Here is a 23,866-nt window from a genome sequence, read left to right as displayed (position 1 = left end):
TCAAGATCCCTTCAAGCGTAGATGAGATTTGCTTTGTTCGTCTACAGTCGCGAAAGCGCGGCGGCCGGAGATGTGGAACCGGGCGGGCGGAGGGCCTCCGCTCCCGCGACGCCGCCTCCAGCGAGCCCCGGGCCTAGCTCTCGGGTTGCCTTGGCAACGACGTCGCTCGCTCCTCCCCGAATCCTCCCGCCCTCTTAATTTTAGCCCCGCCTCCCCCCCCCCCCCAAACTGCGGGAGGTGCTAGGAAAGCCTGGCGAAAGTGCGCAGGCGAATATTAAGCGATTAAATTGAGCGGCGGTGGGGGTGGGGTGCGGTTACAGCTCGTGCGGATTCGCTCCGGGCTTGGGGATTTACCTGCTCCGTCGCCCAATTATTTTGGTTGGCAGATTCGTCTCTTGGTTTTGGGATTTCTTCCCTCTTCCAGTACTTTTTTTTTTTTTAGTAAGGGGTATGATACTTCTCATGGGCTCATATTTATTTTAGTCTTTTCATTTAAATTGTGTTTCACGCAACGAATACAGAGAACTATTGATGAAATTGCTACCTACAAATGGAGGGCTAGAGAGTAAGTAGTAAAGAGGCACAGGCTTCGTCTCCAGGCAGAAGATCCTTCTGCCAGCATCCATCATCTGTACTCATATATTCAGTATGCCTCCTATCGCCTTTCCTTTCAAGCTCTCTCCCTTTGCATCTCTCCAGATCAGTTGGCCGAGCCCCGCCAAGCAGATGTTTTTTTATTTTTATCAACTCCATTCCCCTCTCCGCTGCCCGAGCTCGTGACGAATGTGTGCGAGTCTGAACGTTATCTAGATGGAGGCGGGCGGGCGGGGGGCGGGGGGGGGGGGCGGCTCAGGTTCGCGCTTGCGCGCTGCTCCGGGAGACGGCGTCCACATCGCCCCGCCCCTCGCGTTCTGCAGTTCCGGCTCTGCAGATTCGCTGCTCACGTTTCTTTTTCCCGTGGCTCTTTCTTCCTCTTGTTACCGGTTTCAACAACCCGCGAGACGACTCTACCTGCAAATCGTTTCAATTGATTTTCTGCTTTTCTTAGTCCGCAACGGGCTCACCGCCTCTTAACGAAAGTGCGGCTGCGGACGAGCAGGCGCGCGCGAGGCTCGGGGGAGGCGCGCTCGAGCTCCCGGCGGCGAAGACTACGACGACCAGGACAGCGAACGGAGGCGGCGCCTGAAGCGGCGGCGGAGCCCATGCCCCGGGACGGCGGGAGGGCCCGGAGAGACAAGCCCGGGGCCCGGGACATGTCCCCGGGGCCCCCGTGAGGAGGCGGCGGCGGCGGCGGCGATGGAGATCCCGCCGCAGGAGGCGCCGCCCGGGCCGGGCGCGGACGGCGACGCCGAGGAGGCCCCCGCCGAGGCCCGGTCTCCCAGCCCCGCATCGTCCCCCGCCGACGGGCGCCTCAAGGCTGCGGCCAAGCGCGTCACGTTCCCCTCCGACGAGGATATCGTGTCCGGAGCGGTGGAACCCAAAGACCCCTGGAGACACGGTAGCTACCGCCGGGGCGCGGGGGCGGGCTCGTGGCGGACCGGGAGTCAGCGCAGCGCCCGCCACCGAGGTGGTGCTTAATAAGTTGCACTAATGATTTAAGAAGACTGTCGTCGGTTTAGAGCTGCAAAGTGGCTCTGGAAGAGTCGGGGTGGCTATTGGGTTGGGAAGGTGAAAAGTAGCCGGTCTGTGCGCCCCCCCCCCCCACACCACCACCCCCCGGCACTGACGCTGAAGGTGGTCTTTCTAGGAATTAGAACAATAAGCAATTAAAGAAAGTTTGGAGGCTTGGAGATTGGCAGGGCGGTAGTATTCGAGTTCAAAGTCTCCGTCCTCCCCCCCTCCTCCCCCCGAAGAAGGATAAAGAGAGCAGTCAGGGGAGGAAGAGTGGGTCAGCATTGGCGTGGAAAAGGCAGGTGGCGTTTGATGGGCCCATAGGGATGGAAAGAGGTTAAGTTGCTGGTCTGGAAACTTCGAGACAAGGGGTAGTCATGTTGCTCACTTTTTTGGCTGAAAGGAAGAAGAGGAATAAACCAATGTGGACTGTGGCTGTGGAGAAGTTGGTAAATCCTGGGGTTAGGAAAGGGGAATCAAAGTTAACAAATTCCTAGAAAAGGAGCAGAGTTGATGGTCACTTTGGAGGTGGATGAGATAAGTTGAAGGAGGTGTTAGTTCTTGACGTTAAGAAGAAAAGTCACTGCATGCCTCCTTTTCTTCCCCCGAAAAGGGAAGCAAAACATTATCAGTCATTAAGGAGCAGAGGAACTTTCGGGCCTGGCTGTGGAAGGGAATCTTTAAAAAAAATTTTTTTTATTCCCAAGAAAAAGTTGGGGAATTAGAGTTGTTGGTCCTTAGAAGGTGTGTGCCTGAAGAAGTTTGCTGGCTTGAGGTGTTGGGAGAGGGAGCAAGTCTGCAGATTATAGGTCCCCTGAAGGTCAGGTTCGTGTTGAACTGAAAGGGCAGCTGGAGGAGTGTGTGTGTTTTACCTGTAGGGCTAGAGTTGGAAAGTTGCTCCGTGGATGAGTGGCAGCGTTGAGTCTGTTTCTCTGCTGGAGATGTCTGTTTTGCCAGGGTGGAGCCCAAGAAGAGAGGGGTCAGAAAAGTTGGTCATTTGGCCCCAGGAAAGAGGAGGCACTGTTGCTAGTCTGAGCAGTGGAGGAATTGTGGGTTTTATGTGAGAGTAGGAAACATGGTTATTGGAAGCTGAGCACATAGGTAGCCTGCTGTAAATGCCAGTTTGGCGAGTTACTGTTAGACAACTTCACATGTTGGCATCGGGAGCCAGCCAAGTCTTGGGCTCTCGGCCTCAGGGATAGGGGTCCCTTTTGGCTTAGAGGACTTGGGCTGAGGAGGGGAAGAGTCTGATGGTGCCCTGGCTATAGCATGGTACCCAGTCCAGGGAGTTGAGAGTGGGAAGGGCGAAAGACCTGGATAGGTAGAGGAGGTGGTGGAGAGCAGAGGTTCCAGTTCAAATCCTGACTCCCATTTACCCACTTCATAACCTCAGGCTTGTTATTTAACTCTTCAGAGTCTCCGTTTTCCTGACTGTGAAGTGGGTAATAATACCCCTGCCAAGGCTCTAAGAGAGGACTAAATTTGGTTGTGTATGAAATGTGATTGGCCAGGATGAGCTTTCATGAAGTCACAGTTATTGTTGGTCATTTTAGGGGTGATGTTGAATGATACTGGTCATTTTAGGAGCCAGTCTAGAGGGGTCGGTTCATGTGCTTGAAGCCTGGTTGTTTTGCTTCCCGCGCTTCCAGGAGAAGGCCAGAGAAGGTGGTCAGTTTGTGGGCCTGGGGCAAAGGGAAGGGAAGATGAGCAGTGTGTGGGCTGGAGGGTCATGGTGGGGGCAGGGAGAGAGTTGGTGCGGGGTGGGGCTGGGGGCAAGTTTCTGGTGTGCAGGTTCCCAGAAGGAGGAACAGCTGTGTGTAACCAGCTGTTTGATTTTGAGTAAGCTGTTTTTCCTCTCTGAGCCTCCTGTTTCTCTCTCTGCAAATGGAGGTGCTAATTTCTACCGCGGGGTAGTTGTGAAGATTAAATAAAATAATCTTTGTAAATTCTTGCCACAGAAATAGCAGCTGCTGTTACCCAGGCAGTGAAGGAGTTTGAGAGAAGAACCTCAAGAAAGAGGGGTCACTTGGAGTCTGGCTGGGCGGAGCTGAGAGAATGGTTGCTGATTGGTCTTTCCTGGGTAGGGGGAGGTAGTAACAACTTACAGGCTGGGCGAGTCTCTCATTTCTGGAAGTTTAAAGAAGGGACAGCAGGGACTGGTCAGGACTCACACTCCGGAGGAGCCAGTGGGTCTGGGGTAGGGAGGTGATAACACTGAGAAGTTAAGAAAGCAGTTTATGGACTGGCAGAATTGGTCTGTCTTATGGGGTGGGGAGAGGGAGTTGAGGGCTCAGCCTGGAAGTGAAGGAGTTGGGGGTTCGTGGTCCCTAAGCAGGGAAGTGGTCATGGGTGACATTGGTGAGTTTTGACAGTGGGATTTGCAGTACAGGAGATTGGAAGGCTTGTCAGTGCTGAGGAGCAGGGGGCTAGTCTCTGTGCCTAGAAGACAGTGAGTTGCTGCCTGACCTGGGACCAGGGAAGGTGGAGTCTTACACGGCTGTAGAAGAGGAAATTTGGTACAGAAAGCTGGGCCAAGGAGGTTACCTAGTTGGGAGGCCAAAGGCTCTTCACTGGAGGCTGCAGGGAGGACTCCGTTGGTCCTAGCAGTGGGGCAGGAGTTATGTTGGACTGGGTCTTTAAGCCATGGGAAAGCACAGGGGGTGTCATTTGAGCTGTGGACATAGTGGGAAGGGTGATGAAGGAGTCATTCTGGGACCTGCTGTGGTCATGTGACCCCATGGTCAAGAGTGAGGGGAGAGTTGGCGGGTCTGATTTGGGAGAGAGGTCATTCAGAAGCTGTTCTTCCATCATGGAGATGGAGAAGTTGCCTCAGCCAGAGGGTACAGGGGCATCCCTGAACTAGAGGAATCCGGGGCCCCAGCACAGGGTGACCATTCAGGGAGGAGAGCTGGGTCAGGCCCTGATAGAGCCTCTGGCTGGGGTGGAGGAGGGCCAGGCCCAGACTGGAGTGGAGTGGTGGCCCAGCTGGGTGAGAGACTCTGGGGAGTGTCTGTGTGAGGGCAAGAGTTTCATCAAGCCCTGCCAGAGGTCACTTGTTGGGGATCCCTGCAGGTGAGACTATCTGGAATCGTGGGGGTGGTGGTCTCAGGCCTATGGAGGCTCAACCTAGCCCAGTGCTCATAGGGGCCTTGCCTAGCTCCCATCTTACATAGTGTCCCTGCTTGCCCCACCCCCCCGCCCCAACCTCAGAGGTCCTGCTTATTTTCCTCGGGGCACTGGTGGCCATCTGCTGTTACCTTACGTGCTTGTTATCATGCTAGTGGTCTCTCTCCCCCACTGAAATGGGAGAGCAGATGCCGTTCGTCCTCATTTCCACTTCCTCAGCCTCTCAGAGGACATGCAGTGACCGTGGTTGAATGAGCACTGGTGGGTATGTATGAGGAGGTGACACCAGGCCATGCCTGGGACCTGTGTAGCCAGAGTGTGCTTCCAGGCCAGGCCTGGCAGCAGTGTGGCCTCCAGCAAGGCTCTTGTTCTTGCTGAGCTTGTTTGTTTCCTTGTCTTTGGAGTAGTGATCCCTGCCCTGCTGACCACCCAGGACGTCTGAGCAGATGGGATGAACTTGGTGGGGCAGGGCTTCCACCACAAGCCAGTTGTGCGTGGATGGGAAGTGAAGCTTGAGGAGGAGGCGGGGTGGAAATTGTGAGTGGAAGAGGCTGCTTCAGAGCTGCCAGACTGGCCACCTGTGGGCTCTACTCTCCCCGGAGGTGGAAGCGGGCACCACTGGTGGAGGAGGGGCTGGCTGGCTGCACTGGGCCCCACCGTCCCACCTCTCCTGAGGGACTTCTGTCTGGGACCCTTCTAGACCAAACTGCAGGAATGACCCAAGGCTCAGCTCATCTTCCCAGTCCCATGAACACTGTGCGGGGAGGAGATGTGGGCTCTGCAAGAGCAGAGGTGGTGGAGAGCATGTGACACTGACCGTGATGTGGGAGGCTTGTCTCCCCTCCCTCCAGTCCTGCCAGTGACTCATTTCCCACTCCCTGGCCTCTGGCCCATGAGAGTCAGTCCTGCAGTGGGGGGTGGGGGAGTTTTGCCCACCAGGAAACCCGTTGTGTGAAGTTTTGCCCACCAGAAACTCTTCCTGTGACATGTCTGCAGAGTCAGGAGGTCCCAAAGATGAGGCCACCTCTGACCATCTGAGTTTGGGGGTTGGAATGGGCAGTGGCCATGGTATTCTCAAATGAGGATCAAAGAGGATGCAAATACTTTACTGTTGGTTCTTATTGAAACCTGTGCTGTAGATTTAGTCCTTGAAACTGGTTTGACAGGTAGAAATGCACCTGTCATTGGTAGAAAGAGGCCCGCCATTAAAAGACTCAACTCAAAAGATTCAGCTCAGGGGGTGCCTAGTTGGCTCAGTTGGTGGAGCATTTGAGTCTTAATCTGAGGGTCATAAATTTAAGCCCCACGTTGGATGTATAGGTTAAAATAAGTAAATAAACTTAAAAAAAAAAAAAGACTTAGCTCAAAGTGGTGGTGGTGTAAGAGACGTAGAGGATGGGATCGTAAGGGGCTGCTGTTGATGCTTTTGCCCAGATTTCCATCTGGACCCAGCCGCACATCCTACTGCCGGCATTGGCACGTAATCTGCCGTGTGACTTTGGGTGATTTGCCTTGTGACTTTGGCCAATTGTTCTCCCTGCCCGCGATTTTTCTGTCTGTAAAATGCAGCTGACAATAGTACCTCCTCATAGGGTGATCGTGAGGATTAAGCAAGATAACAGAGTCCATAGTGAATGCTCATCAGATGTCTCCCTCATTTTTCCTGTCGTCGCCAGGCCTCGCCAGCTTCCTGTCTCTGTTGTATGCTGGTCATCTTTCCCCCCAGCGTCTCCCCCATCAGAACCCTGCTGCCCTGTCCCTGACCGGGCATGGGAAAGACCTCAGGCTCCAGGCCTGGTTCCATCTGTTACAAGCTAGGTGACCATAGGCAAGTTGCCCAACCTCTCTGAGCTAAAACTAAATCATCATGTCTTGGCCCACCCTCCTGAGAGAGGTGGATAGGGTACTCAGATTGTAGACTCAAAGCATTAGCCTCTATGGATACCTTCCGATGACTTTGGACAAGTTACACCCCTTCTCTGAGCCTTAGTCCCACCTGTAGTATAGACCCTATCACCCAGCCCTCTGTGCTCTTGGGCACTGTGCTAGGGGTGCCGCTGTGCCAAGGCCGGGCCCTTTGTACATGTAAACTCAGACAAGCCACCCTCCTTCTTTCCACCTCCAACTCCTTATTTGTGTTCGCATTGTATTTCCCTCTTCAAGGGCAAAGACTGTGTACGAGTCACCTCTGTGATCTCAGCCTGGTACACAAGAGGGCCCAGGCACTGGATGAAAGTCAGAGGAATGAGGTTATCCTCACACCTAATAACCTGTGGTGGTGTTTGGGAGAAAGCTTTTGGAGGAGTTAATCTAGGCTGTGCCAGGCGCTCTTCCTCAGATCTGCAAGCTGGCTTTTGAGGTCCATCGCGAGCCTGCAGAACACGCAAACTTAGCAGGCAGGAGGCAGTAAGTTCTTGAGTGACTCAATGGAAGTGCATATGGGTGTGTTTCTGGGAACAGGGCACCTGGGGCTCTCCTTGGTCTTGTGCTCCAAACATTAAGAACTGCCAGATGGCCCAAGCTGGACTGGCTATGACCAAGGCAGCCCTCTGGAAATGGGGGCCAGGAATCTGTGTTTCTTTCTTTCTTTCTTTCTTTCTTTCTTTCTTTCTTTCTTTCTTTCTTTCTTTCTTTTTTTTAAGATTTATTTATTTATTTGTGATAGACATAGAGAGAGAGGCAGAGACACAGGCAGAGGGAGAAGCAGGCTCTATGCAGGGAGCCCGATGTGGGACTCGATCCCGGGTCCCCAGGATCATGCTCTGGACCGAAGGCAGGCACTAAACCACTGAGCCACCAGGGATTCCCGGAATATGTGTTTCTAGAAGGCTTCCCAGGTGGTTCCAACAGCCAGGTTTGGCCATCCTTCCACTCAGTGCTCAGCCTATTCAGTACTCAATTCCAAGACTGCCTTCCTGCCCTCGGTTCAGAGGTGGCTGGGGTTGACCTTATAGACTTGTTTGGAACAAATCTGAACATCTGACTTGAGGTAACTGCAGAAATTTGAGCTGGGAACGCAGCCTGCCACAGTAGCGCATAGAGGGACCCAGGTTGAAATCTCTGCTCTCTGGATAGCCTTAATGGTCACTACTCACTGCCTACCACGTGATCCCCCTGCCATGGGGCTAAACGTATGGTCTCAGTTAAAGCTCACAGCCACCCCAGGAAATAGGCGCTGTTCTCCCAATTTGCAGATGAGGTAATTGAGGCACAGAGAAGTGATGTGACTTCCCTGAGAGGTCCCAGAGCCAGCTGATGGTTGAGCTGCTATTCAAAGCAGGCAGTCCTCAGGGATGTCTGGGTGGCTCAGTGGTAGGGCGGCTGTCTCGGTGTGATCCTGGGATCCGGGATTGAGTCCTGCATCGGGCTCCCTATTGGGAGCCTGCTTCTCCCTCCACCTATGTCTCTGCCTGTCTCTCTCAGTGTCTCTCATGAATAAGTAAATAAACCTTAAAAAAAAAACACAAAACAGGGAGTCCTGTACTCTTACCTCTGTGTCCTGGTGACATGACCTTCAGCAAGTTGCTGCATTTAGTTCTGCAGGCTGTACAATTTCTTCATGTGTAACCCGTAACCCTTTATGAAATGGGGATGATGCTTCCAGCTGTGGCCAGGATGAGAAACCTACCAAGTAGAGGGCCCAGCCCAGTTGACAGCTCAGGATGGAGGTTCGTTCGCTGTTGAGCTTGGGCAACTCCAGAGCCCTGGGAGGTCCACGTTTCTCCCGTGTCCTCAGCACTAGGTCCTCGTTCTGACCCTTGGCCCAAGTTCTTCTTGTGTTGCACAGTGTCTGGTACTTGGTATGTGCTCAGTACCTCCTGGCTGAACGTGTGCCTCAGTTACCCCCCAGACAACCATTTATTTAACACAGCACAGGCATGCTAGGTGTTAGGGGGCGGGGAGTGAGACACGCCTAGCCCTCGCCTACCTGGAGGTCATGATCTAGTAAGGGAGACACACAGTACACACTTCTGATCAGACCAGGGTGCCCAGGACTCTGATTAGGAAGAGCTCACAGGTGTACTTGGGCAGGCAAGCAGGCAAAGGTGGTTTCCTGGAGTAACGGCCATTTGAGGCCTAGAAATCACAGGAGCCAGCCAGCTGAGGAGCAGGTGCCAGTGCATACCAATGCTTGGAGGCAGAGAGTGAGCCAGGCACATTTGAGAAGTGGGGCAAAAAAGCCAGTCTTCCTGGAGGTGGAAGCGGGAAGGTCAAAGGTGAGGTGGACAAGGCAGGAAAGAGACCACCAAGCTGGGACCTCATAGGCTGTGTTAGCCTCGGGGAGCCAGCAGAGGGTTTTAAGGAGGGGTATACCTAGTATTTTTATTTTATTTATTTTAAAGATTTATCTATTTATTTTAGAGAGAAAGTGTGTGTGTACATGAGGCGGGGAGGGGCAGAGGGAGAGGGAGAGAATCACAGACTCCCCGCCCCTGAGCACAGAGATGTGGATCCCATGACCTGAAATCAAGAGTTGGACGCTTAACTGACTGAGCCACCCACGCACCCCATGCCTGGTACTTTTTGTTTGTTTGTTTTTGTTTTTGTTTTTGTTTTTGCCTGGTACTTTTAACAGAACTTTCTGGGTGGTGTGAAGGGGGTGAGACTGAGGCTGAGAGACGAGGGAGATGGCGCTCTTGGGGCAATAGCTGACATTTGACTTCATGAATTTACTGTCAGCTTTATCTGAACTTTCTCTGCCTTCTGAAGGCTTTGCTGTTGCCAGTATTCCCGTAACAATTCTAAGGTGAGTTTTCCCCAGACCATTCTCTTCTTGGATCTCTGAGCCCACTTCCTCTCCCCCCAGTCAGTTCACTCTGCCCTCAGGTGGGATGGTGGGCAGCTGCTTGTAAGCTATGCATTCAGATGCCTGTACCACCTCCCCCGTGTGGCCTCAGGAAGTGACTTCACCTGCGCAGTCCCTTTAGATCCCACATTTCCCAGATCCAGAAAGCTCTAAAGTGTGTCTCAGACCCTGCTGAGGTCTTAGCATAATAGAGCTATCCTATTCCTCTTCTAAAATCCAGGAAATTCTGCATCCAGAACACATCTGGCCCCAGAGCCTCCAGCAAGAGACCATGGAGCTCTTAGTGGGCCTCAATTCTCAAAAGGTGAAATGGTAGCAACACGAGAGGCGTCACAGGGCTCGGGCTTTGGAGCCAGTCCAGCTCTGTCCCTAGGTGAATCACTCGGATTTTTTGCATCAGTGTCCCCATTTGTATAGGGATTGAGGATTAGATTGTTCCAGACTTGGAAAGCGACTGAACAGTGACTAGCTATTAGAGACTCTCAGTAAGGATTTGGTGAAGTTGAGTGAGGTCAGGCCCCTGCTGTGTGCCTGCTCCGGCTCCTTTGTCTCTAAAAGCAAGATGACAGCCCCACTTCCCCAGGCTAGAGGGCATAGGCCTGGGTGTGGTTCAGCTGTATGAATGTGGGCACGTCCTGCAAAACATCCCTGTGCCACCGCGTCCCCATTTGTGAAGCCATTTTGGCAGACAAGTCTGTTCCAAAGCTTTCAGATTCCCCGGGAAAAGAGCCAGGCCTAGGGCCTTTGAGGCCAGCAGTGCACCCCTGGATTGAGCAGATCTGATGAGAACGCCTGGGGTCCTGGATGTCACTGCTCGCAGCTGGGCAGGCAGGCAGGCACTGCCCATCCTGACCCTGGATGCTACTTGCCTTAAGGAGCCTGTGGCACCTCCAGCAGCTGGAAGAGATTTGGGGCAGCCCTCTGTGGCTGGAGTTAGTGTTGGAGAGGTGGAGGGGCCCCCAGTTCCAGAAGGCATTCAGAGGCTAGGCACCCAAAGAAATTACAGACACCATTGTGCTCTGGTTATATTTCCCCCCGTTTGGACCACAGTTCACAAAGGCAGGGCCCATCTCAGTTTGGCTCCCCTCACTATCCCCAGAACCTTTGTGGTGCCTGGCACTCTGTAGGCCCTCACATCGGATGGATTGGTGGTGGATGGAGGTACACATTAGGCGCTCTCAGGTTATTCTCAGCCCCTTCCTTACTCTGCAGTTGGTGCAGAACTGTTGCCTCAGGTGGGGGTGGTGGTTTGGAAGTGTCTGCTGACAGCCACTTGGCTCATATGACTTGCCTGACACCCTCTTCCTTTCCGGCAGAAGCCTGGGTCCAGAGCCTTGCAGTCTGATGCTCGAGGGAGGGTCTTGTTGTATCCCAACTGGGCTGTCCTCCCTGGCCGGTGGGCGAGCTGCTCTTGGAACCCACTGGGGTCAGACTCGTGTGGCACCTTCACACCCTCCTCTGCATCTCTCCACTCTTAGTCTCCTGCCAACCGTCATCAGCCATGTCGTGGCAGAGCTGCTAGCGTTTTGTGCAGCCTTCCCCTTTCTGCAAAGCAAAGCACCTTCACAGCTAAACTCCCTTCCTCAAAGCAACAGGGAATTTGGAGAGGCGGCCAGGAGATGAAGGCAATCTCCAGGGAAGGGACCCTGTGGAGGGGTCATGGCCCTGAATGATGGTGTCGGTGGTGACAATCATAGCTCACTTTCAGGGACCCTTACCCAGTCTAAGCTCTTCATGTTCATCTACTTATTTCATCTTCACAACAGTCAGAAGGCAAAAGCCAAGGCTCGGGGGGGTGGAGGGAGCCATGTTCAAATCAGAGGGAATGGTTCTTATCCTCTGCTGTTTCCCAGAAGCCTCTGAGAACCCCTTCGTAACCATGGGGTGGAGTCCATGGCTCTGAACCTCCTGACCCAGAAACAAAAATTACCTCTGCTCAATGCGCCCCTTGCAGTCCACTACCTTTCCTGACCGGCTCCTGCTCATCCTTCCCCAGCTGGCTCAGACGTCACCTCCTTGGCAAGGCCCTCCTCGGTCCCCAGAGTGCTGTACTTGCCCAGGTTCCCATGATGCCCCATGCTGTTGCTGTTTGTTTGGGTCCATCTCCCTGCCCCCAAGCTCAGGTGCCCCACGAGGGACTGAATCTTGTCCTTCTGGCTCCCTGGAGGAGACACACCGCTTAACACTCCCGAGCATCTTGGAGACTCAGGCCAAGTGGGTCTGCTAATGAATGCCCCAGTCCAGGGGCCTTGGAGCCCTCGAAACCCAGTCGTTGGGGGCCATGAAGAGTGCCAGGGAAGGAAGATGTCTGTCAAGGGATCACTTGTTCAGACTCCCATGTATTCATTCCTCACCGACACACACTGTGCCTGCGGAGCGCTGGGTGGAGGGGTCCTGTCGGCTGCCCTGGCTCTCATGCTTCCCCTGCATGTTCAGGAGAGCAGCCCTTTATTCCTCTCTCACGTCAGATCATGCTCTGTGACCTACAACCCCCAGTCCAGAGTCCTGGCACCAGCTTAGGAGGCCCGGCCCCTACCACGCTCACTGACCCCGATGGTGAGCACTCTTCCTCATGTCCTCCCTGGGTTCAAGTGGGGTAGCTTTCTTTCAGTTCCTAGAACATTTGAGGAACTTCCCACATCCTGCCCTGGAATTCTGGCCTTGCTGTCACGCTCCAGTTTGTCTTCCTGGCCCTCTGAATCCCATCAGGTGGTCAATGATCTGTTTATCCATAGGCCTGCAGATATTCTCTGTTGCTCCCTAGACTGTAAGCATCATGAAGCAGGGTGGGTTTGGATTGGTGCCACCGTATCCCCCAGTGCCCACACCACGTGGCACTTTGCCCGGCTCTGAGCAGTAGCTTATACGGCAGGTGGAGAAGGAAGCAATATGCGAAGGGTGGGGGCGTCTTGGGTACTAGACAGGCCTGCCCTCATGTAGCCCAGGTCCAGAAAAGGAAGTGTGAAAAGAGGAGGGCACCAAGTCTGCCTCTGGTGTCCCCCTGCCACATCTGGCAGACCCCAAAGCCAGCCAGCCTGGTAGAATGCCGGTGAAGCTGAGTTTGCTGTTGGCTTGTGTGTTGTAGGCCAAGGTACTGACTTCTCTGACTTGTCTGTGTAGCAAGATGGTATCCGAAGTCCTTTCCCACTGTGTGTGTTTTCCCATCGCTCTGCATAGATCACTCCCACTATTTAGGGAACCAGATAGGTCCTAGGACCTTCTCTCCATCATGGCATGGAGTTGAGAGAGCCCAGATTCTGGTAGCTGACCTGCCTTTCCACCTTTGGGGCAGGTGACCTGATTCCCTGTCTCCCCAACAACAAGGAGGAGGCGGAGGATGTCAGTGGCATGCAGCCACCAGCTCAGGCCTCGATCCTTTCCCTCCTTCCTCCATCTCACTCCTTGTTCTGTAACTCCCTTCTTTCCCTGGGTGGGGTCCTAGCTTCCTGATCCAGCTCTCCCCACTTTGATCAGAATACCAGGAAGTGCTGTGTTCCCTGGGCAGTCTCCTTCCTTGCTGAGCCTGGACTCAGCTCTCCGGATCTGCAGTGCTGAGTTTTTCTGGGCTTCCCGTCCCAGCCCTACCCACTCTGGGTCGTCCCTGTCTCGTGATGATGTTTCCCCCAGTGGCATGTGAGCTCTGGCAGGACCAGGCTGTCTCAAGCACAGAGCAGATGCTCAGGAAATGTCATAACATTAGGATGGAGTTGGGGGACTGTGGGTATGGGCAGAACCCAAAGAGGATAATACCCTCTTTGGAGCCCTGCTTAGAGCTCTCATGTCCGACAGCGGCCTGACTCTATATGGTCCTGGGGGAGGACATCCTAAGCCAGTGAGCCCAGGGATAGAGCAGACATCCAAAGGCAGGCCTCTGACTTACTGTGCCACCACCAGCTCTTGGATCCAAATGCCTGTGCTCACTAACCACCCAGCCAGGAGAATCCAGGGCTAGTGCAGGCCCCTTCCCCATCTGCAAAATAAAGATTATCAGAGGTGAAGGGGTAGCCTTCTTGTTTTATAGATGAGGCAGCAAGCCAGAGAGAAGTGACCTGGGACTCAGGACAGGACTCCTACTACTCTCCTTAGCCACCTCTGTTGCTTTGAGGGGCAGAGTGACCCATCCTGGGGGCAGTCAGGGAGACTTGCCTTGTGCACCTGGGTTCCCCCAATGGCTGTATGAAGTTGGTATTTGTAGAAAGCATTTTGCTCTGGGAAAATGGAGACTTCATCTCTAGCCCAGCATGGAGCCCCATGAGCTTGTTGTCTGCCAGGGGCTTTGTTTTTTCCTCTCCTGTCATGGAGCTGGAAAGGGGAGTGTGGGAGAGGGGTGTGCGTTCACTCTGGAGGCTAATGATGCTTGTCATTAAGGAAAAGATCGCTACCTTGATCCCCTGACTGTAAAAGTGGGCATGTCCATTGTAAAAACAAAAATCAAAAACTTGGAAAAGTCTAATGAAGAAAATTTAAAAATCACTTGTTAATTTCACCATCTGGAATTTTTTTAAGAGTTCGTTTGAGATGTAATTCACACGTATTTCATTCAATTGAAATGTATAGTTCTTTGGCTTTCAGTTTTTCTGAGTTATAGGTCTATCATCACAGTTGATTTTAGAACATTTCACACCCTGCCCCCCACAGAAACCCTGCACCCCTTAGCCATCACCCTCCCCAACTCAGGCAACTCCTGATCTGCTGTCTGTTTAGATTCCGGACATGTCATACGAATGGAATCATGCACTACACAGCCTTTTGTGTCTGGCTTTTTTCACTTAGCATGATGTTTTCAGAGCTCACCCACATTGTGGTGTCAGAACCTCATCACTCATCATTGCTGAAGAATGTGCCACTGTATGGCTGTATCACGTTTTATTTCTCATCTGTGTGTGTACATTTAGGTTGTTCCCACTTTCTGGCTATGATAAATAATAATGCTGTTGTGGATGTTCAGGTAGAAGTCTTTGTGTGCACATATATTTTCATTTCTCCAGGAATGAAATTGCTAGGTCACACAGTGACTCCCTTTAACCATTTGAGCAGCTGTCACACTTAATATTCCCCTCCACAGTGCACAAAGGGTTCCGATTCCTCCACATCTTGGTTAATGTCTGTCTGCTTCTTTTTTTTTAAGTACACTCTTCCTCGCAGCAAGGAGCTCAGACTCACAACCCCCTGAGTTTCAGAAGTGATCAAGAGTCCCATGCTCCACTGACTGAGCCAGCCAGGCGCCCCAGTGTCTGTCCTTTTGATTCTAGCCACCCTAGAGGGTGTGAAGTGGTATCTCATTGTGGTTTTGATTTGCATTTCCCTGATGGCTCGTGATGTTGAACATCTTTCCACGTGCTTATCAGGCACTTGTGTATATTCTTTGGTGAAATGTCTGTTCAGATCCTTTGCCCATTTTAAAATTGGATTGTTTGTCTTTTTATTACTGAGTTGTAAGAGTTCTATATATATTCTAGATGCAAAACTGTTATCGGGGAAATGATTTGCACCACCTGGAATGTTTTCAACATTAAATGCCAGAGCATTTCCTTCCCATCTCTTTTCTATGGGTAGAAGCACTGCCACAGATAGATAAAAATAAAACTGGGAGGATACTCTGTATACGTTTGAATATCCTTTTCTCACTTCATTTTCTCATTTTTTAAAAAGCATGATTAAAATACATCATTGGGCCATTGTAATTACTTGTAGCCATTTCCACATTGCTGAGCCTTTGGGTCCTTTCCCATTTTCAGTAGCATAAATAATGCAGTGATGTTCATCCTCATCCATAAATCTTTATGTTCATTATAGGAAGCTTTCTCAGAAGAAATTCTTAGAAGGTGGTTTTACCAGGTCAGAGGGTAGGAACCTCTGAAACCTTAGATGAGATACCAGACTAAGACTGTAAGACTTGGTTTTATTTGTTGAATTTTTATTTTGAATGAATGAATGAATGATATTTGCATTTGGGTATCTTGATGCCAAGATGGTGTCTTGTTTTTTTTTTTTTTTTTTTTTTTTTTTTTTTAGAGAGCAAGAGAACATGAGGGGGGCGGGCAGGAGCAGAGGGAGAGAGAATCCAGAGCATGGAGCCCGATGCGGGCGTTGATCTCATGATCCTGAGATCACGACTAAGCCAAAATCAGGAGTTGGATGCCTGACTGGGCCACCCAAGCACCCCAGTGGTGTCTTGTTTTGTTGTTGTTGTTGTTGTTAAAGATTTTATTTATACGTGAGAGAGACACACACACACACACACACAGACAGGCCAGAGACACAGGCAGAGGGAGGAGAAACAGGCTCCATGCAGGGACCCCGATGAGGGACTCAATGCCAGGTCTCCGGGATCATGCCCTGAGCCAAAGGCAGACGCTCAACCATTGAGCCACCCAGGGGTTCCTGGTGTCTTGTTTTAATGAGCATTCCTTTGACTGGTAGTTAACCTATTTGTTACATGTTACATTCTTTGGGAGTTCCTTCTTCATGCTCTTTGCCCATTTTTGTTTTGGGACCTTTTGTAAGGATTCCTTCCCTATTGAAAATACTGGCTCTTTGGAATTTTATTGTACTGATGTATATTTTTCCTCATATATCATTGGCCTTGCCAGAAAGGGTGGGGAGCAGAGCAGGATGCCTCTTTCCTTCTCTCTCTCTCTCTCTCTCTTTCTTTCTTTTTTTTGTTTCTTTAAAGATTTTATTTTCACGTAATCTCTACACCCAATGCAGGGCTCAAACTCACAACCCTAAGATCAAGAGTCACATGTTCCAACTGAGCCAGCCGGGTGCCCCTCTTTCCTGCTTGAAAAGAATTGTTTTTTCCCTTGCTGTTTCCCTCAATCTGGGCGTCCATCCCAGCTGGAGCAGCTCCAGGGTGAGGAGCTCTAGTGGGCCAGGTCCCAGAGCAGATGAGACAGTGTTAGCCTGGGTCCTTGTAGCAGTGCAGTGTACGAGGAGGGTGTTTTAGTGATGATCAGGCCTGGGCCACAGTATATTATAAAGAGGATCCCTGTAAACATGACTGCAGCCACTGTTTGCTGAACACCAGACTAAGGGACCTAGTGGAGCTGGTAGGGCCCCTCATTTTATAATATGGAGCCCTCAATGGCTTCCTGAGGTTGTACTCCTTTGCAGAAGGTAATGGAAGCCAGAGCAGCCCTATCTTGGTCCCTGGATACATCCAGTCTACTTCAGCTGCAGGGGCTCAGCAAGTCCCAGAAACCCAAACTCTAGCTCTTCCTGTGGCCAGGGCTACCATGTTGTCAGCACCCTGTGGGTGAGGGTCCTGTTTATCACACATCATCACCCCTTAGTAGCTCCCCAATCCCTGTAGAATAACATTTCTTGGCCCTGCTCACAGCTCCTGCCTAATCTCCCGCTGCCCCTCTGGATCCCTGGATTTTGCTCCAGCACCCACATGCCGGGCCTCTGCCTAGGAAGGTTTCCCCATTTTATGTGCTACTGTTTGTTTGTTTATATCTGCTCACTGTTTTTTGCCCTGCTCTGCTCCAGTGTAAGTGGCAGACCTGCCATCTAGAACAGGGCTTAGCCCAGAATAGGCCTGAGAGGAATATTTGAAGGAATGAATTTCGGACTCTTACTCATCTTTTAGGTTTCAGCGTACATGTTCTTTTTTCTCTTACAGGTTTTTCCTAAGTTTGCACGGTTCCTGGTTTTCCTGAAACAGTGCTTTTTTCTAATAGCTTGCTGTTTTTAATTTTATGTGTATTTGTCTATCTTCCTAACAATTACTCCATGGGCCAGGGATCAGAATGTTTTGTTCTCTGTCATCTGCCCAGCCTAGATCATTTGGTAGAAAATTAAGGAATATATACATCCTTTAGTTACTAAACAGACCTCATGGAGGTTAAGTGGTTAGCGGTGTTGCTCACCTTCTGTATGTGGAGTAACATACAGATTGGGCAATGAGAAGTTCCAGGCACCCAGTGTCCATCCCTGGAGACTTTGATGGGCCAGTAAACAGCTCACAGTAACTTGATTTTAATTCTAAACTAAAACTCCCCCAATGCCTCCAAGTCTAGCTGGCCATCTGGTGCCCCTGACCGGAAGCCTGAGGCAGGCAGCCTGAAATAGCCCACTTGGTTCTGGCAGGGCTGGTTGTCCTCTGGTGGGCACCGGCTTTCTCAGAGGCCCCCCTCTCCGAGCTTGGCCCATGGCCTACCTGGGATTTCAATGGGTGGCAGTGATGAGAAGCCGTGAGTCATTGACGGACTTGCATACCTTTTTCAGGCACATTGGTGCTCCCAGCCCTGTGCTGGGTTCCTTGCCTCTTTGGTTCATTTGACCCTGACGATGACCCTCAATTCCCTAGAGGCACCATCAGCTCTGTCTCCACAGAGTTTTTGCACGCGCTCTTCCCTCTGCTGCTACACTCTTCTCTCTCCGCTTTTTAAATTATTGTTATTAAATTCTTTTTTGGGCATTTGAACTATATGCGTAACATACACGTAAGTGTTAAAGTGTAATGTAATGAGGACCCATGAGCCTACCTCACAATTTAGGGATGAGAACATTGCCATTAACTCACCTCTACTTCTAGGTGGGCGGGTGGAGTACAGAGCTCTGAGACTAGTATCCTAAATGTCTGAGTATTCCTGACTGTCATGCCTTTTGGGCTTGTTCTTTGTTTTTTAAAGATTTTATTTTAAAATAATATCTATACCCAGTGTGTATATAGATATCTATACCAAATGATCTCAGGATCCCTGGGTGGCTCAGCAGTTTAGTGCCTACTTCGACCTAGGGTGTGATCCTGGAGGGCTGGGATCAAGGCCCATGTCAGGCTCCCTGCGTGGAGCCTGCTTCTTCTCCCTCTGCCTGTGTCTCTGCCTCGCTCTCTCTCTCTCTCTCTCTCTCTCTCTCTCTGTGTCTCTCATGAATAAATTAAAAAATCTTTAAAAAAAACATATACCAAATGATCTTGAACTCACAACCCCAAGATCAGAAGTCCATGCTCCGGGCAGCCCCGGTGGCGCAGCGGTTTAGTGCTGCCTGCAGCCCAGGGTGTGATCCTGGAGACCCTGGATCGAGTCCCACGTCAGGCTCTCTGTATGATGCCTGCTTTTCCCTCTGCCTGTGTCTCTGCCTCTCTTTCTCTCTCTCTCTGTCTCTATGAATAAATAAATAAAATCTTAAAAAAAAAAAAAAAAAAAAGTCCATGCTCCTGCTCCTCTGATGACTGAGCCAGCTGGGCATCCCTTTTTTAAGTGTGTGTGTGTGTGCGCGTGCACGCGTGCGTGCACATGCTAAAAGGTACAGTGCTTAGTTTTGTTTTTAAGTTTTATAAAATGACTTTGTGTCGTGAGTGAATTCCTGGGTCTTGCTTTTCCTCTCCACGTTGTTTCCCAGTCTACTGTATGACTATGCCTTAGATTGTCCGTTGTGCTATTGGTGGACATTTGGGCTGTTTCTGCTTTTCAGTATTATAAACTGTGAACTTTCTGGTACATGACACCTGGGTTGTCAGCAAGAATTTGTCTGGGGCATAGACTTAGGAGTGGGATTGCTGGTTGTAGTTGGTGGAGCCATGTAGCTTTACATGTCATGGCAAACTTTCCTGGTTCTTCTCTCTGTTACTTGACTACTTGTTCTCCCTGCCTCTCTTTCCCACCTGTCTTTTGGAGCACCTGCCATGTGCCAGAGGCAGTTGTGTTTGTGTTCTGGAGTGCAGTGGCGATGGACGCTCTGTCCCTGCACTTGCATGACCAGTGGTATTGGGTAGCTCTTCCTCCAGGAAGCCCTCTCTGATCCCTAGACGGGGTCAGGTGCTCTTCTGGGCTCCCTAACCCTACCCACTCTGGATCATCACCGTCTGGGGATGGGTCTCTGTTCCCTACTAGACTGGAAGTCCTGTGTGGACAGGGATAAGAGCTGTTTTGGATGCTGTGTCCAGCATCACTCCACACACAGTGGGGACCAGAGCAGGTGTTCAGTGATGGATCTGTGGAGTTCCTGCTGAGACACTTACCCTCGAGGCAGGTGGGATTAAGAGGAAGAAATGGTGGGGCACCTGGCTGGCCCAGTTGGTTGATCTCAGGGTCATGAGTTTGAGCCCCATGTTGGGCGTAGAGCTTACTTAAAAATTAAAAAAAAAAAAAAAAAGAAATAGAGTCCAGGATCCAGTACTTGTTGGAGGTGGACCTGAGTCCCAGGCTCGTTTGGCCCAAAGCCCAGCATGTCTCTAGATGTTTGAGTATACAAGATGCTTGGACCTGTGCTCGGCTCTATGGCAGATAGAGGGCATACAGCCTTCGCCCTTGTCAGCTTAGAGTCGAATCCCTGCCAACTGCTGGCATCTCTGCCAGTGTGCTGAGCTGGGGCAGAGGTGCCTTGAGAGTGTGAACTCCACCCAGCCCTCTGGGAGTTAGTGGATGTGGGTGTTCTCTTCAAGAGGGCCATGTGAGGCCTTATACAAAGTGGACAAGGCAAGATTCGTTCAGTCCCAGAGGACTTTTGGGACCGGGCAGGGTCACTGTGGGCTTGAAGATCACTAAAAGCAGGAATCATTATGTGGTGTTTGCAGAGCACCACCAGCACCACTTAGCCCAGGTCACGATCCTCCTCCACCTCTGTCCTGAATATGCTTTCTTGCCAGTCTGTTGGTGCTCACTTGTCCATAAGTCTTCACTTTAGCACCCTCTGGAGCCCAACCCTGGGTAAATATTTGCCTACGGGCCAATGGGAGCATGTGTTACCAGTATTTCTGAGCCTGGTGGCAGGGGACAGGTGGTGGCAGCTAGTTGGGGACACGTGCTCCATGATCCTCGGGCTGGAGCTGATTGCCTTGTTTGCCCTTTGCTCCTCCGGCACCCACTCTGAGCTGTTGCCGAGGTGTCAGAGCCTGGCCCAGTGATGACAGTGGCCACTGTTTATGAGTAGTAGCCAACCCCATGCCAGACGTTTTACACAAGTGATCTCAGTGGCTGCTTCTAGAAGCCTCTGTGGGTATGTGTCTTGGCTCCATTTTCTAGATGAGGAGACTCAGCGATAAGGAGATTAGGGCCCTCTCCTGTGACAGTTGGGGGTCTGTTTAAGTTGTCAGAGCCAGAATTCACTTGGAGCTGCATGAGGTAAATGTGAGTGTTCTTTGGGAGGACATGGGGTCCTCTGCCATTCCCCGGGGTTCTGAAAGCCCACAGGAACCAGGACTGGTACTAGCTGTCTGGGCTGTATGCACTTCTGATTTGTTTCTCTTCTTACCTGGTTATGAGCCAAAGAAGCCTGGCCTTCTGAGTGGCTGGGATGGGACTGATCAGTCCAGGTGCCTGCCCCAGGCAGTTCATGCAGCCTTAGCAAAAATCCACATCCTTCCTGTCTCGTGGGGCCTGAGAGGGCCCATCTCACCCTTGTGGGGGTAGAGGGAGGATCTTAGAGAAGGGTGCCTGGGCCCTGCAGACACTCCAGTATGACCAGACTCTGAAGGCTATGCCCTCAACCACCAGGCCATACTGTTCCCATGTGATGAGAAGGTGGATTCCGCTTGTGAGGTGGAAAATCACCAGTGTCCCCAGATGTACACATCCCCTTGGGGAGCCTCTTCCAGCTGGGGGCTCCTGGAGACCACCGAGGACCCTGCCCCCCCCATCCCAGCAGAATGCCCTTGGTTAGTGGGGAGCCTTGGGCACTTGCGTCCTGTGGGTGTCATTAGTCTCTGCTCATCATGGGATTGGATGTGTTTTCTTGGTGGTTCTGCCAACCAGCCAGCCAGTAGAGTTCTGTGTCCAGTCCTGTGCTGGGGACACAGCAGTGCCCAAGACAAACATGGCCCTCACAGGTTCACTGTGTAGAAGCGGAGGTGAGAAACCAGGTGGCCAACAGCCAGCAGGGCTATAAAGACTGACAGAAGCGGGTAGAAGGAAATATGAGCCAAGAGCTGGGACTGAGAATAGGAGTGAGGCCGCTGGGCTGGTACCTGGCCTCTGTAAGAGCATTAACCTGCACTACTGTTCCGTGGGGCTGGGTCACCCCCTTCCCCCTGCCTGATAAATTGAACTTGAAGGCAGGCCTGCCCCATGGTTTTGTCTGTCCTAGCTGTGTGTCTTTGGCAAGCCTCCCCCTCCTGAGCCTCGGTTTTCTCTTCCGGAAAGGGTGCAGGAGGGGTAACTACACCCCACCCGGTGGTTGTGATCAGAAAGGTGGCCAGAAGTGTTAAGAGCAAGGACTGTGGAGCCAGACTGTTGGGCTTGAATCCTCCCTCTTCCATTCGTTGGCTCTGTGAGCATGGGCAGCCTTCTTAGTTTTCTCCTGCCTCAGCTTCCCATTTGAAAAATAGGGATAATCTACCCCTGGGGTTGTTGAAAGCAGTAAAGGAAGTAACCTATGTAAAATGCTACATAAGTGTTGGCTATAGTTTGTGATCATAATTTAGAAGTAAAAGTTGCCTGTCCTACAGCTGGGATGTGGGTGTTTAGTGTGTTTAGTCTGGTGCTCCTGGGGACCCTGGCACTGGGGCCTTGACCTCCCACTTCATCTAAGAACACCACTGGCCATATTAAGCTCCTGCTGTGTGTGAGACTCTGTAGGGGGCCTGAGATAAGTCTTGTGATCTGTCTCCTTCCTCTGCCCCAGGAGACTCGGAAAGCTGTAGGCATCCTCTCATCTCACGTGTTTCTGTAACAGGATCTTCATTCAGTTGGGCCAAGTAGCTTGGAAGGTCAGGACGGGAGGGGGTGGAGTGGGGCAGGCCCATGGCATCTGCCATCTGTGCCCTTCACCGGAGTGGGCAGGTGCTCCCACAGCCCTGCCCCTTTCTGGCTGCTTGTACAAGCCCAGCCCAGCCTGCCTCCGCCCACCCCACCCCCCACCCCCACACTGGCCTGCTATATGCAGGTTCCCAGCAGGGCAAGCAGCAGGGAGACTTTGCCACCACTTCCCTCCCAGGAGGGGGCAGGGAAGAATGCTTCTCACCCACAAGCTGAGGCCATCTCCCATCCAGTGCATTTGGGGATGTCCTGCCTTCCATCTAGGGGGTCCTGGGGAGAAGGGAAGGGAGACTTTGCTCTGCCCACAGAGCGGGTCCTCACATTCATTCATTCGCAGGCATTTAGTACAGGGACTCTTGGTGTCAGTGGAAGGGTGCACTCTGCTGGGGAAGGCGCTGTTCTGAGCTGAAGCGTGACCTGCGTTCTCCCCTGCTCCCTCTGAGTTACCAAAAGGCTGATGAGGATGGAGGAAGCTTGAATGGGAAGAAGTGCTCATGACCAGTGTGCCATTGTGTTTCCTGGGGAGTCACAGGCAGAGTTTTTTCCAAATAGGTGGAGCCGCTAGAAGCCTGACCTGGCCCTCTGCCCAGTGGCAGAGGCAGCTGCTCTCCTTCCCTCTGTCTGTGCCATGTCCTCACCCCACTCTATGTCCAGACCTCCTTGTACCCAGCGGCTATCCCCCATAGTCCCCTCTAGTGTGCTGATCTATGGGTCCTGGGGGGAGCTCCCAGCCTGGCAGGATAGGGAGTCATCTCCCAGGGGCAGTGGCTTCAAAGCCCAGAGTGTCAGAGCTTGTAACTGATATGGGCAGGGGCGCATTTAACTTTTTATTGAAGCTTCAGGAGCAGCCAGGAGGCCTGGTGAAGGGGCAGAGTGCCTTCATTCCCCGATTCCTGAACTGCTTCACTTGCTGCTCCATCTGTGTGTTAGTTTTGTTTTGGTTTTTGATTTTTTAAGTAACCACTGTATCCAACTTGGGGCTTTAACTCAGAACTCCAAGATCAAGAGTCTCATGCTCCACTGACTGAGCCAGCCAGGCGCCCCTGTGTTAGTTTGTTCTTTAACAATGAGCAGAGTTTTATTTTCTCTTATTTCATAAAAGGTAGCATTCACAAGCACACTGTTCTGCACCTAGCTTTGTTTCACTGAATGTATCTTGGCTCTTGTTCCCTGTTGGTTCAGAGCAAGTGTCCTCATTCTGTATGGCCGCAGAGAGTTCTGGTGCCTGAGTGGACTGGGCCTTTATCACCTGCTCCCCTGGTGATGGGTGGTACTGTCAGGTCTCGTTCTGCAGGCACAGATGGTGCTGCAGTGAATCACCTGATAGCCATATAACTTTGCACCTTTGCCAGTGTATCTGTAGGCTGCATCTCCAAGGGTAGAACGGCTGGATCAAAGGGTATCTGCATTTCGATTTTGGAGTTCTGACTGGTATTGCCAGATTGCCTGTGGAAGGGCTTGCTCCGATTGGGACACTGACCAGCCACTTGAGGGCATGCCTGCTTCCCAGTGTCACCAGTACATGCTGTCCTGCGTGTGGGTGTTGGCCTATCTGGGAGGCGAAAAATGGTGTTGATGTACTTTTTTCCCTTCATTTGTATCTTCCCTTGTTTTGAGA

At 51.7% G+C, this 23,866-nt stretch overlaps 1 protein-coding gene across 1 annotated transcript in view; it reads left to right on the top strand.

Annotated features, from left to right (window-relative positions):
• The first annotated feature begins 953 nt into the window (after window positions 1–953).
• Window positions 954–23,866, top strand: part of PPP1R37 (protein phosphatase 1 regulatory subunit 37) — a 40,599-nt gene continuing 17,686 nt past the window's right edge. Inside the window, 1 exon segment of the mRNA XM_038528602.1 lies at window positions 954–1,498. Coding sequence (XP_038384530.1) covers window positions 1,297–1,498 — 202 coding nt within the window. The 5' untranslated portion in view covers window positions 954–1,296.

The sequence above is a fragment of the Canis lupus genome, chromosome 1 (genome assembly GCF_011100685.1).
Source record: "Canis lupus familiaris isolate Mischka breed German Shepherd chromosome 1, alternate assembly UU_Cfam_GSD_1.0, whole genome shotgun sequence".
NCBI classification, from domain to species: Eukaryota; Metazoa; Chordata; class Mammalia; order Carnivora; family Canidae; genus Canis; species Canis lupus.
The sequence above is the reverse complement of the archived record's forward strand: the minus strand, read 5'-3'. Positions and strand labels throughout refer to the sequence as shown.